This window comes from Colossoma macropomum, unplaced genomic scaffold (genome assembly GCF_904425465.1).
Source record: "Colossoma macropomum unplaced genomic scaffold, Colossoma_macropomum, whole genome shotgun sequence".
NCBI lineage: Eukaryota > Metazoa > Chordata > Actinopteri > Characiformes > Serrasalmidae > Colossoma > Colossoma macropomum.
Genome location: NW_023495303.1, coordinates 968209 through 982746, shown reverse-complemented (window position 1 = coordinate 982746; position 14538 = coordinate 968209). Strand labels below are relative to the sequence as shown.

At 42.1% G+C, this 14538-nt stretch overlaps 1 protein-coding gene across 1 annotated transcript in view; it reads right to left on the bottom strand.

Moving 5' to 3' along the window:
• ahr1b (aryl hydrocarbon receptor 1b) overlaps positions 1–14538 on the bottom strand; it is a 69988-nt gene that overhangs the window by 31204 nt on the left and 24246 nt on the right. The window contains exon 3 of the mRNA XM_036562062.1: positions 6519–6616. Within this exon, the coding sequence (XP_036417955.1) occupies positions 6519–6616 (98 nt within the window). The remainder of the gene's footprint in view (positions 1–6518; positions 6617–14538) is intronic.

Here is a 14538-nt window from a genome sequence, read left to right as displayed (position 1 = left end):
ATAAGAATATAGCATATAGTGTACGAATATAGTACTCATTATAAGAATATACACCCATCAGGCATAACATTATGACCACCTCCTTGTTTCTACACTCATTGTCCATTTTATCAGCTCCACTTACTATATAGGTGCACTTTGTAGTTCTACAGTTACAGACTGTAGTCCATCTGTTTCTCTGATACTTTGTTACCCTGTTCTTCAGTGGTCAGGACCCCCATGGACCCTCACAGAGCAGGTACTATTTGGATGGTGGATCATTCTCAGCACTGCAGTAACACTGACGTGGTGGTGGTGTGTTAGTGTGTGTTGCGCTGGTCTGAGTGGATCAGACACAGCAGTGCTGCTGGAGTTTTTAAACACCTCAGTGTCACTGCTGGACTGAGAATAGTCCACCAACCAAAAATATCCAGCCAACAGCGTCCTGTGGGCAGCGTCCTGTGACCACTGATGAAGGACTAGAGGATGACCAACACAAACTGTGCAGCAGCAGATGAGCTATCGTCTCTGACTTTACATCTACAAGGTGGACTGACAAGGTAGGAGTGTCTAATAGAGTGGACAGTGAGTGGACACAGTGTTTAAAAACTCCAGCAGCACTGCTGTGTCTGATCCACGTAGAAACAAGGAGGTGCTCATAATGTTACGCCTGATCAGTGTAATATATAGTGCAAGTACAGACGGTATAGAGTATAGTATACGCTGCACTATATACTGAACTGAGACCCTTTTTCAGACAGCAAAAGGCATCAGTGTGGAAGTGAAGTGCTCTCAGCGCTCCCAGCTGTAAGTAAGTTGGTGTTATACGCAGATCTGAGAGATTTTCAGCCGGTCGGGTCAGCATCTTCACTCCACACACACACCCCTCCAGCTGGAGTGTCCATGACAACTCGGAAACGATAAAACAAAGAGAACAGAGTCACGAAATATGTCACGGCATGTGTGTGCAGTGAGAAATCACACGTCAGCACCGACTTCCTTCAGCCAGCCAGCGTGTGTGTATGTGTGTGTATGTCTGTATAGGTGTGAGTGTTGCCTTCAGGTTCTGCACACAGTTTTACGGTTCCTCACCATCTGGAGTGCTTTGCAGCCTGGATGTGTGACCACAGAATGTGTCCAAACATTTTATACACAGGATCAGTTTTACATACAGAGTTACAGTCGTGTGCAAAAATCAGAGACCACCCTTTATTTATTTAATAATCAGTCAAAAAAGACATAAAGGACACATTATTCATTTTTCATGAGACATTTTTTGAGAAGATCAGATAGAAGATCATTCACTTGCATAAAGAAGGAGAATGTCAAAGTTAAACATGGCGCTGTCATAGGATGCCACCTTGAGTCAGCGTGTGATATTTCTGTCCTGCTAGATCTGCCCTAGACAACTGTAAGTGCTACCACCGAGAGTGGGACCACCGAGTGCTGAAGCTCACAGTGTCTATCATCTGTTGAATCTCCCACTAACGAGTCCCAAACTACCTCTGGAAGCAACATCAGCAGAAGAACTGCACATTAGGAGCTTCCCAAAATGCGTTTCCATGGTCGAGCAGCTGCACACAAGCCTAAGATCAAAATGCACAATGCCAAGTGTTGGCTGGAGTGGAGTAAAGCGTCTCCACTGGATTCTGGAGCAGTGGAAAACGTGTTCTCTGGAGTGACGAATCAGCTTCTCTATCTGTCAGTCTGATGGACGAGTCTGGATTTGGCGAATGCCAGGAGAACATTACCTGCCTGACTGCACTGTGCCAGCTGTAGAGTTTGGTGGAGGAGGGATGATGATATGGGGCTGTTTTTCAGGGGTTGGTCTAGAACCCTCAGTTCCAGTGAAGGGGAATCTTAAAGCTTCAGCACCAAGACATTTTGGACAATTGTACTCTTTCAACTTTGTGGGAACAGTTTGGGGAAGAACCTTTCCTGTTCCAGCATGACTGAGCCCCAGTGCCCAAAGCAGCTCCATAAAGGCCTGACTGGGTGAGTTCGGTGTGGAAGAACTTGACTGACCCTTACAGAGCCCTGACCTCAACCCCATCCAACACCTTTGGGATGAACTAGAACGGAGATTGTGAGCCAGACCCTCTCGTCCAACATCAGTGTCTGACCTCACAAATACTTTTCTGGATGAATGGACACAAATTCCCACAGACTCTCCAACATCTTGTAGAAGCTTCCCAGAAGAGTGGAAGCTGTTAGAGCTGCAAAGGGGGACCAACTCCATATTAATGCCAATGGATTTAGAATGGGATTCATAAAAGCTCCTGAAGGTATGATGTGGAGGTGTCCCAATACTCTATATATACTGTCCCAATACTCTATATAGCGTATATATGTATATCGCTGTTGTCGGAAGAAAACCTTGTATGTCCATTTTTGATGTTTTTGAGTTTTTGACTTAATATGAAAATACCTGTTACACTTTACATAAATTTCATGATGAATGGACCAACAGAAACAGCCCAAACTGACTTGGACTTTCTGGTTCCATTGACTTAAATTAAAAGTAAAGTAGTTTTTTTTTTCCTTCTCCTGTAAAGTTACCATTTTGGAGATACAAGGTTTTCTTCCAACAACGGTGACATATAGTAAATAAATACTTTCTGCTTTTTTTCTGATGCTGAAAAAAGCTGCACTTTCTGCTGTTTTACCTGTGAAGTAAATAAAGGAAAGGTGGTCTCTGTCTGTTGGACAGTACTGTACGTACGTATACGCGCTCCTCTCTAACTGTAATACGGTTATATCACCCGTAAGCATGAGGAACCACGACCTTCAGCCTCAACAAACAACACACACACACAAACACCATAATGAGCGCAGTGTCTGAGCACTGATGCTCAATATAAATATTTAGGTTCATGTGTCTGCAGTGAGCACTACACAACCCCCGCAGGGTCGAGCGGCAGTCACTAAACATCAGCATCAGCCAGAGAGAGAGAGAGAGAGAGAGAGGAAGGGAGAGAGTCTCAGTGATCTTACTGTGTTCTACTTCAGCATTGCTGACTAAATTCATACACTATATACTGTGCACTGTGTTCATAAATGATGCACTATATTTTTACACTCTGCACTATAATCTTACTCTATAAACTGCACTCTTAAAAAGATGGTTCTTCATGGGTTCTTTAATAAAAAAAGAAGAGTTCTTCTATTGTTACAAGCCTGACGTCATAACAGTAGCAGGACCATTTTTGGTGCGATACAGAATCATTCCCAAAAGGTTCTGTATAGAACCATACACAACACATTCTCCATCAGTTTGAAGAATGCTTTCACCATGCAAAGAACCATTTAAGCATGCAAAGGGTTCTTTAAGTGTTCATGGTTCTATACAGGCCTATTGTTTTTATTAAAGAACCCTTGAAGAACCGTCGTTTTTAAGAGTGTTTGTGCTGTATTCTTATACTACGTACTATATTACTACATTTCTGAGTCTTGAAATCACTCAAGTTTTGTTATTTCAAGAGAGAGAGAGAGACACAGAGAGAGAGAGTACAGAGAGAAAGGGTAGAGAGAGAGACAGAGAGATAGAGAGAGACAGAATGAAAGAGAGGGAAAGAGAGAGAGAGAGAGTACAGAGAGAGAGGGAGAGAGAGAGAGAGACAGAGAGAGAGAGACAGAGAATGAAAGAGGGAAAAAGAGAGAGAGAGAGAGAGTACAGAGAAAGAGCAAGAGAGGGAGAGAGAGAGAGCGAGATAGTGAGAGAGAAAGAAAGGGAGAGAGAGAGACAAAGAGAGAGAGAAAGAGAGCGAGGGGAAGAGGGAGAGGGAAAGAGGAAGAGAGAGACAGAAAGAGTGAAAAGGGAAGAAAAGAGAAGGAAAGTGAGAGAGCGAGAGGTAGAGATAGATAGAGAGAGTACAGAGCGAGCGAGAGAGAGAGAGAGATAGAGAGAGAGATACAGAGAGAGAGAGAGAGAGAGAGAGAGGTAGAGATAGAGAGACAGAGTACAGAGACAGAGCGAGAGAGATAGAGAAAGAGAAAGGGGGAGAGAGAGAGAGAATCGGTGAGAGAAGTGGTGAAGTAAAGTAAGACGTCCAAATTTATCTTCTCTTTGGAACCGAAGGTAAATATGGAGAATCTCTCTCTGAATCTTCACTCGATCTGCTCTGAATTATACATCATCCCTCTGTCTGCATTATTCACCACGCAGCGTCTGAAACTGGAGCACAGGCCAACCTGCAAATAGCTTTTCTCTCTTTGTACTCTCTCTCCATCTACCTCTCTCTCTCTCTCTCTCTCTCTCTCTCTCTCTTTCCATTCACCTGGCTGAGAAGAAACAACGCTGAAAAAAAACTTCCTAATAGCACAAGGTAGAACCATTGAGAAGACTCAAAAAGAGAACCTGAGGAAGAACCACTGGGAAAAACCGAGACTGGAAAGCAGAAACTCGTCAGAGACTTGTTCTATTTCTCACTCCCAAAGTAGTAACTACGAAGTCTTTTGGTCGTCTTGTGGAGTCGACACTGCTGATAATTAACTGAGCTCATTAACAATGAAAACAGTTCATTAAAGCTACACTCTGTAAGATCTGGGGATTTGGAGACCTCTCTGGTGGAAATGTGTAATTGCATGCAACGTGTGAAAGAATATTGGGCCTCATTCACCGACCGTTCTTAAGAATAAATTTCTTCTTAAACACAGTTTTCACAAAGATTCTGACTCACCAGTGTTCTCTTATGTGGGATTTGTTCTCAGGTAAGAACAGAATCTACACACAGTCAAGAGCACAAAGGTGAGAACAGTTCTGCGCTTTAAGAACACGTCATGAATCTGACGTAAACTGTTTCTTAGGATCTTTCTCAAGAACACACTTGAGAACAAACATAGAACAATACTGGTGAACGAGGCCCAGTGTTCTTAGCTAGTGTACTAGCTTGATGTATTTTGGTATTTTGGTAACTTTTTCCCCATCGTTGTAAAAATGTACTCAATAAAGCCAACAGTAACAGATATTAACAAATGTCTCTGGCCTAAATATGTGCTACATTTTAAAAATTATTTAGCTACCATTGGCCACTAATTCAGTCATATATATCAGCATGTTGGGAGTTAAAATTCTCAAATTTCTCTACATTTTCCTGTTCACTACTCATCTAATTACAAGCTGTCTGAGTGCAACTTTCTTTTGCTTAACTCAGAAATTACTTATGGAGTCCAACTTATGGAATTTAATTTGTGCCCAAAATTTCAAATAAAATTAATAAACCCACCAGCAAAATGTTGATTATCAAAATATTTAAAATATGCTGCAAATACAAATAACGAGACTTAAATCAAATTTATTTCACAAACTTACTCTACTCATTTTCACTCATTCTGATATAAATGACTCATTTAGCCTGTTCTGCTTTCTTTTTTTCCATTTGCTGATATTTTTTGCTTCTGAAATTTTTCTTTTGCGTCTGATTTTTGGCACTTTTTCACAGGAGGCGGGGCTCAGAAGAGGGTATTCACCTGCACTCTCTTTTGGCCAACTGGTTCTTTAGTTTTAGGACTGGAGCTAAGAGGCTAATGAAGCTAACCAGTAATAGGAGCTCATACCAATTAGCGTGGTGCTAACTGCGCGCCTAAATCTTTATTTTGGTGTTTTTATTAGCTTTTTGTTTAGATTCCATTGGAAGGTAAGAGATATGGTAATCATTTGAAATAAGGTGTGGCCACGAATTACTATACTGAGACCACAAGGTAAGTTTCTAATAACTTGTGGCCTCAGTATAATAATTTGTGGCCTCAATGTATTAATTTGTGTCCTTTTTATAGTAAACTGGCACCTCGATATAGTAATCTGTGGCCTTATCATATTAATTCTAAATATTCTAAATATTAATAAATTCTAAATTCTACATTCTAAACTCTAAAATATTAATTTGTGGCCTCAATATAGTAAAGTGTGGCTTCAAAATATTAATTTGTGGCCTCAAAATATTAATTTGTGGCCTCAATATATTATTTGTGGCCTCAATATATTAATTTGTGGCCTCAATATAGTAAAGTGTGGCTTCAAAATATGAATTTGTGGCCTCAAAATATGAATTTGTGGCCTCAATATATTATTTGTGGCCTCAATATAGTAAATTGTGGCCTGAATATATTAATTTGCGACCTCAAAATATGAATTTGTGGCCTCAATATGTTATTTGTGGCCTCAATATATCAATTTGTGGCCTCAATATGTTAATTTGTGGCCTTAGTATATTAATATGTGTCCTCAGTGTAGTAAAGTGTGGCCAGTTTTCACTGTGAAGTTCAGCTCATGGTCTTCAGACGGGCTGTGAATGCTGTAGTCTGTTAACGGCTGTTCTGCTCAATACTCCTCTTTTAACCTCTTCAGTGACCCCTGACCTGTCCTACAGCTTCTGCGTCTAGCCCAGCATGACCTCTGACCCCTCGCTCTGTCCTGGCACGATGGTTTGGAGTGACACGCCAAACGCACTGATATGAGAACATGGTGGGGAAGACGTGTAAGTGAAAGTCATAAAGGGGCGGAGCAACTCTTCTAACCACCCCCAGCCCATCCAACATACCTGCAGAAGCAGCTCCCCCTCTGGCAGCCATCCGTCCACCAATCCCGTGGCTTTACTGTTGTCATGGTTACTGCTGTTGGTGTGGTTCTTGAGGGCGACTGGAGAGAGAGAGAGAGGAAGTTATTAAAATATGTATTGATGAATAACAGAGAAACAGTAAAGCCTCATATGTATATTTACATATTACAGCACTTTACTGTACAGCATAATTATCAGAGTGAAAGAGAAGGAGAAAGGAAAGAAAGACAGGAAAGGGAGAGAGAGAGCGGAAGAAAGAAAGAAAGAAAGAAAAGAGAGAGAAAGAGAAGGAGAAGAAAAAGAAGAAAGAGAAACGAAAAACAGTAAGGAGCAAGAAAGCAAATGGAAAAAAGGGAGCAAGAAAGGAAGGGAGAAAGGAAGAGAGAGAAAAGAGAGAAATATGAGCGAATGACAGGGAAGAAAGAAAAGAGGGAAAGGGGGAAAGAGAGAGTGAAAAAAGAAAAGAAAGAAAAAACAAAACAGAGGAAGTGAGGGGAGGCAAGAAAAGACAGAGGGGAAGAAAGATAGAGAGAGAGAGGAAGAAAGAAAGGAAAGAAAGAGAAAAAAGCGAAAGAGAAAGGGGAAGAAAGAGAAGGACTAGATAAAAGAGCAAGACGGAAGAAAGAAAAGAGAAAGTGATACGGAAGAAAGAAAAGAGGAAGAAAGAAAACAGAGGAAGAGAGGAAAAAAGAAAATAGTGTAACGAGAGAGAGAGAGAGAGAGAGAGAGAGAGAGAAAGGTAAAGAGAGGAAAAAAAAGAGAGGAAAAGAGAGTGAGAGAGAGTGGAAAGAAGAAAAAAGAGAAACTGTAGTGACCTTTCTCAGCATTTTCACATCTATCGTCCATTTTCAAAAGTAAACGCTCCCCATCATTGGGGCCTCAATATGTTAATTTGTGGCCTCAGTATAGTAATTTATGTCCTTAATATATTAATTTGTGCCCTCAATATATTCATTTGTGGCCTCAATATATAAAATATGTGGCCTCAATATGTTAGTATGGCCTTAGTACATTAATATGTGTCCTCAGTGTAGTAAAGTGTGGCCAGAGTATCTCAGCTCATAGTCTTCAGACGGGCTGTGAACGCTGTAGCCTGTTAACGGCTGTTCTGCTCAATAGCCCTCACTTAACCTCTTCAGTGACCCCTGACCTGTCCTACAGCTTCTGCGTGTAGCCCAGCTTGACCCCTGACCCCTCGCTGTGTCCTGGCGTGATGTAATGAGCAGAAAGAAAGAGACGTCTTTTATGCTGGAAGACAAAGAGAACGGCGTCCAGACGTGTACCAGACAGTCTGAGACAATGAGGCCACAATGCGAACGATCAGTGTTCAATTTCTTCAAGTGTCAAACACACTAACGGCTGTAAAACAGAGGGTCAGAAGGTTGCAGGCCTTCACTGACCTACTGGTCACAACAATGAGTCTGGGTGACCTCTGCTCTCCACTTTCCTCTCGGCTGTGAACGGAGATTCAAGTGGAGTCGGGTTTAGTTAAAAAAGAACTGTGAAAAGGAGTCTGGTAGCAGCTAAAGCCTCTGTACACTCATAAAGAAAGGGTTCTTCAAGGGTTCTTTAGTAAAGAAAATGACTCCATATAGAACCATGAACACTCAAAGAACCCTTTGCATGATTAAAGGGTTCTTTGCATCGTGAAATAGCTCTTCAGACTAATGGAGAATGTCTTGTGTATGGTTCTATAACCTTTTTTGAAAAGGGTTCTGTATAGCACCAAAAAGGGTTCTTCTATTGTTACAAGCTTGACATTGTAACAATAGAAGAACCCTTTTTGGTGCTATACAGAACCCTTTTCAAAAAGCACATTGTACAGCACATTCTGCATCAATTTGAAGAACTATTTCACGAAGCGAAGAGTTCTTTGAGTGTGAATGGTCCTATATAGAACCATTTTGTTTACTAAAGAAGCCTTGGAGAACCATCCTATACTGAAACATCAGGACTATAGTGGCCTAAAGTTCTAGGTAACAGAGTAAAGTATTAAAAATGTTTATATGATGCTAAACTTGACTGTTATATTAAACAACCAGCAAAGCTTGAATGAAAAACATAAAATATAAATATGATAAATCTGAGAGCTGTGTGGGCGTGGCTAATAAGCAGCTTGATTGACAGCTCTCTGTCCAGCACTCCTAGCCTGCTCCGCCCCTCATACAGAGCTAAAATCATCATCCAGCTTTTATGTGATGCTAACTGGACGATAAAAGTCACTGATGGATGGACAAACAAACAGATGGACGAACGATCAATGCTGGTGTTGGATAGACAAGTGAACGGCCGACAGGCAGCAACAGACAGGTGGTCAAGCTTGCTAGCTTTTGGTTATGCTGGGTTAGCTTTAGCTCGCTAAGCTTCTCTGACTCTGAAACTGTTCTGTGTGGGCGGGGCTAGAGACGCAGCCTTGTGATTGGTCAGAGGGATGCTTATGGAAGCATTAGCCACGATTAGAACTCTCCAGAGGAAAATATGAGAAACATGGTGAAATATATCGGTCATTCACTGGTCAGTAGAACATTATTCACAGTGTTTACTTAGTTCATGTTTACTGTTCACCTGCCAGAACAGGATTAACCTCATCAGAAAGAAAACACAGATTTAGGTTCCCTGGGTCTTTAATCTACGCAGGTTAAGTCGATAGTGACCCAATGACACAATGACACGCCCCTTTACAACCCATGCCGGTCTAGTGCTGGTTTAGCTGGCCACCCAGCATGGTCATGAGCAGCATACCAGCATCCAAAACACAACATATGCTGGTTTTGCTGGTGCTGTTGCTTCTAGTAAAGAAGGCCGCAGCTTTAGCATTAGCAATAAAGCAGTCGCTAGTTAGCCTAATTAGCCATGGCAGCCTTAACCAGCAGTTTAGCACTAAATAAAAGCCAAAAGCCACAATAGAGAAGCTTTGTTTCGCACTGTAACTCTTTCTCATTAATAATGTGGGCTTAATGGAATTAATACCTTAATTAATTAATGAATACATGTGAATTTCATGGAATTAATACATCTGGACATGCTAACCCACCACCCTGGTTGGTGTTACTCCTGTTCTGTTAGCAGCTAAGCTAAAGCTTCTGTTCTACTGAAACGGTCAGGACTGTAGATCAACACCATACTGCTTTAAATCTATACTGGTTAAATCTGCAGTGATCTGGTGACACACTCCTCACGAGCTCAGAGGCTGAAGCTTTAGGATAAGCTAGAAGACATTCGCTAGGTTTAAGTTTAAGTTCAAGAGGCTTTATTGCCATTTCAACTAAATACAAGTACACAGTGAAACGAAACAACACTCCGCCAGGACCAACACAGGAACACAAGGGCAAAACTATACAATATACACAGTGCAGACAACACAGTACAACAAATACAAAGACTTACAATAAATACAAAAACAGCACACAGGCAGGACACGGTACTGAGAGTATGTGGAGCTGTGCAAAGCAGGATGTGATATACTATGACATATTAGCAGATAGCTTAGCATATATGAGCATAGCAGTCACTGAGGTAGTAACCAGTTAGCCTGGTTAGCTGTAGCAGCCTTAGCAGTTAGCCCGGTTAGCTGTAGCAGCCTTGCCAGTTAGCCTGGTTAGCTGTAGCAGCCTTAGCAGTTAGCCCGGTTGGCTGTAGCAGCCTTACCAGTTAGCCCGGTTAGTTGTAGCAGCCTTACCAGTTAGCCCGGTTAGCTGTAGCAGCCTTAGCAGTTAGCCTGGTTAGCTGTAGCAGCCTTAGCAGTTAGCCTGGTTGGCTGTAGCAGCCTTAGTAGTTAGCCTGGTTGGCTGTAGCAGCCTTAGCAGTGAGCCTGGTTAGCTGTAGCAGCCTTAGTAGTTAGCCTGGTTGGCTGTAGCAGCCTTAGCAGTGAGCCTGGTTAGCTGTAGCAGCCTTAGCAGTTAGCCTGGTTAGCTGTAGCAGCCTTAGCAGTTAGCCTGGTTGGCTGTAGCAGCCTTACCAGTTAGCCCGGTTAGTTGTAGCAGCCTTAGCAGTTAGCCTGGTTAGCTGTAGCAGCCTTAGCAGTTAGCCCGGTTGGCTATAGCAGCCTTAGCAGTTAGCCTGGTTGGCTGTAGCAGCCTTAGCAGTTAGCCTGGTTAGCTGTAGCAGCCTTAGCAGTTAGCCTGGTTAGCTGTAGCAGCCTTACCAGTTAGCCTGATTAGCTGTAGCAGCCTTAGCAGTTAGCCTGGTTAGCTGTAGCAGCCTTACCAGTTAGCCCGGTTGGCTGTAGCAGCCTTATCCAGCAGTTTACAGCACTGAATAAAACCAACATGCCACAATATTGTTTTGCACTTTAACTCTTGATGGAGCAAAAAACAACTACAGTTCATCCTTCTTCTGATCTAAACTCCTAACAATCTCCATCGCCATCCTCTGTTATTTGTGATTAAATTTTCACACCCCACCTTCAGGGCCCTTTCTGAACATTTTAAAGTCACGTGTGGATTACACACACTTGTGTTTGTCAGCAGATTTTGAATTCACTAAATGTTGTATTCTGTATTTTGCTGGGTAAATTGTTTTCTGTATTGTATGTTAATATGTATTCTGCTACAACAGAGTTGAATTACATTTTGATGCATCGGATACAATTACAACTGACATTGACATCATGTGGCAATAAAAAGAATCAATCAACCAATCAATCAATCAGTGCAATTCACCGTGATTAGTGATTTCACGTCCCAGACTTCCAGGTCGAATCATCCTATACTGAAACATCAGGACTATAGTGGCCTAAAGGTAACAGAGTAAAGTATTAAAAATGTTTATATGATGCTAAACTTGACTGTTATATTAAACAATCAGCAAAGCTTGAATGAAAAACATAAGATATAAATATGATAAACACGGCTGATCAGCCTTATCTGAGAGCTGAGTGGGCATGGCTAATGCTCTTGATTGACAACTCTCTGTCCAGCACTCCTAGCCTGCTCCGCCCCTCATACAGAGCTAAAATCATCATCCAGCTTTTATGTGACGCTAACTGGACGATAAAAGTCACTGATAGATGGACAAACAAACAGATGGACGAACGATCAATGCTGGTGTTGGATAAACGAGTGAACGGCCGACAGGCAGCAACAGACAGGTGGTCAAGCTTGCTATCTTTTGGTTGTGCTGGGTTAGCTTTAGCTGACCTTGAAACTGTTCTGTGCGGGCGGGGCCAGAGACTGTTCTGTGTGGGCGGGGCCAGAGACGCAGACTTCCAGGTCAAATACATTTTATGCGCAAGTTTGGTGACCTCGGACATATTTGTGTCTTTGACCAATAGTGCTACTTCCTTCCAGAGCTTCACAGCACTGAACCTCCAAAATGGAGGAAAAGCTAATTAAACTTTATTCTAAGCACAAACCTTCAAACATTTCCTCATAAAGGAAGTCTGTATTATTATCTTTACTCTTATGGTTTAACTGTTCATGGTAAGCGAGTTAGCCAGCTTGCTATCTGCGATTTTAGCTCCATGGCTAACTCCAGCTAAACACAAGTTGAAACATGAATGGGAAAGCTTGTAACGCTCAACATGGCATCTGAAGTCCCGCCCTTCAAGAAAAAGAGCCAATCAGCCTGCTGATTATGACGCAAGCAGGGAAAGCCCACCTTTGTGCAAGCACAGTAGCCAGAACCACCTGAAAAAAGACATTTTTTTGTGTTACTGGGCCAAACGCTACAAACTATTTATGAGTTTTTTTGTCAGATTTTATCAGTGATTTCAAATTTGTTTCATGTGTTTTGGTCCCACTTCATTCAAAGTGAGAGGAGTCTGGTCTTGCATGGCTGGAAATAACTGCCCCGGCAAAGATGGCCACCTAGCGAATAAGCTTTCCTATAAGGATTTTAACACAAGTCACCTCACTGCTGCCAACTGCAGCACTGCGCTGTGGGGAGAATATAATTATTGAATATAATTTTATTCACTTCTGTATCTTTACTGTTTATAGTGGGCCAGTTAGCCGGCTAACTGTTATGTAAAAACCCATAAAAATGCTACGTTATGTCTTCAAACAGCCGTCAAACACTCATAACAGACCACTACGAACATTCAGAGTGCGTCGTTAGATAAAGCTAATGGTTTATAAGCCATTTTAGCCTGTCTGTGCAGCCCTACGCACACTGGGATTGGCTCTGTTCACAGGCCATTCTGTAGTAGGTCACTGCACATCGAGCCTCAGGCTGTGTACAGTCAGCAGAGACTGGGCCATCGATTAGCCATGCCTAATAAACTCGTGGCTCTGCAGCTCTGGAGCGATTAGCTGAGTCTTACATTACGGCTGGTGTAATGAAGGCAGAACGACAGCGGGCAGCAAACATCCAAACAAACTCATCTCACAGACCAGTGAACGCACATAGAGGGGAATTCCACCCATTTTGGTGAAATTTCTGAGACGTTATTCTGAGTAGTTTGGTGTGAGACTCTTAACAGTGGTGGTGATAGGAACCAGGTGTTTTCATGACCACAACACAGATATAGACGTTTTATATGGAATGTTGATGATGGTGAAATAGTGTAAGATCTGAAAAGTTTTTTGGGGACTATTTTACCTCACAACACCCTGCATAGACCTCTCCACCAAAAATAGAGTTTAAAAAATGCATGTTGAGCCAAAACTTTCTCAAAATATAAAGAGATTAGGTTGAAAAACTGCCGTGTTGCTCTAAAAACAGCTAGTAAAAGCAGGTGAAAACGCTATTGATTGTTTTTGATAACTTAATTGGGTTTATATAGTAATGACAGATAGTTGCTATTGTATTGCTAAAAGGTTGCTCTAGTATTCCAGGTAGTTGTTATTGCTGTGATGGTTGTTAAGTGGTTGCTAAGTTGTTGCTAGCAGGTTGCTTAGGTGTTGTTAGGCCACTGATATGATAATCCAGGTGGTTGTAAAGGTGTTGTTAGTTCATTGGTATGATGTCCTATGTGGTTAAGGTGTTGTTAGGCCATCGATATGATGTCCCAGGTGGTTGTTAAGATATTGTTAAGCCCATGAAATGACGTCCCATATGGTTGTTAAGGTGTTGTTAGGCCATTGATAAGACATCCCGTGTGATTGTTAAAGTGTTGTTACATCACTGAAGTGATGTCCCAGGTAGTTGCTTAGGTGTTGCTAGGCCATTGATATGATGTCCCAGGTGGTTGCTAAGGTAATATTAGGCCATTGATATGATGTCCCAGGTGGTTGCTAAGGTATTGCAAGGCCATTGATATGATTTTCCAGGTGGTTCCTAAGGTGTTGTTAGGCCATTGACATGATGTCCCAGGTGGTTGTTAAGGTGTTGTTAGCCATTGATATGATGTCTCAGGTGGTTGTTAAGGTGTTGTTAGGCCATTGACATGATGTCCCAGGTGGTTGCTAAGGTGTTGTTAGCCATTGGTATGATGTCCCAGGTGGTTGTTAGGGTGTTGCTAGCCATTGATATGATGTCCCAGGTGGTTGCTAAGGTGTTGTTAGGCCATTGATTTGATGTCCCAGGTGGTTGTTAAGGTGTTGTTAGGCCATCGATATGATGTCCCAGGTGGTTGTTAAGATATTGTTAAGCCCATGAAATGACGTCCCATATGGTTGTTAAGGTGTTGTTAGGCCATTGATAAGACATCCCGTGTGATTGTTAAAGTGTTGTTACATCACTGAAGTGATGTCCCAGGTAGTTGCTTAGGTGTTGCTAGGCCATTGATATGATGTCCCAGGTGGTTGCTAAGGTAATATTAGGCCATTGATATGATGTCCCAGGTGGTTGCTAAGGTATTGCAAGGCCATTGATATGATTTTCCAGGTGGTTCCTAAGGTGTTGTTAGGCCATTGACATGATGTCCCAGGTGGTTGTTAAGGTGTTGTTAGCCATTGATATGATGTCTCAGGTGGTTGTTAAGGTGTTGTTAGGCCATTGACATGATGTCCCAGGTGGTTGCTAAGGTGTTGTTAGCCATTGGTATGATGTCCCAGGTGGTTGTTAGGGTGTTGCTAGCCATTGATATGATGTCCCAGGTGGTTGCTAAGGTGTTGTTAGG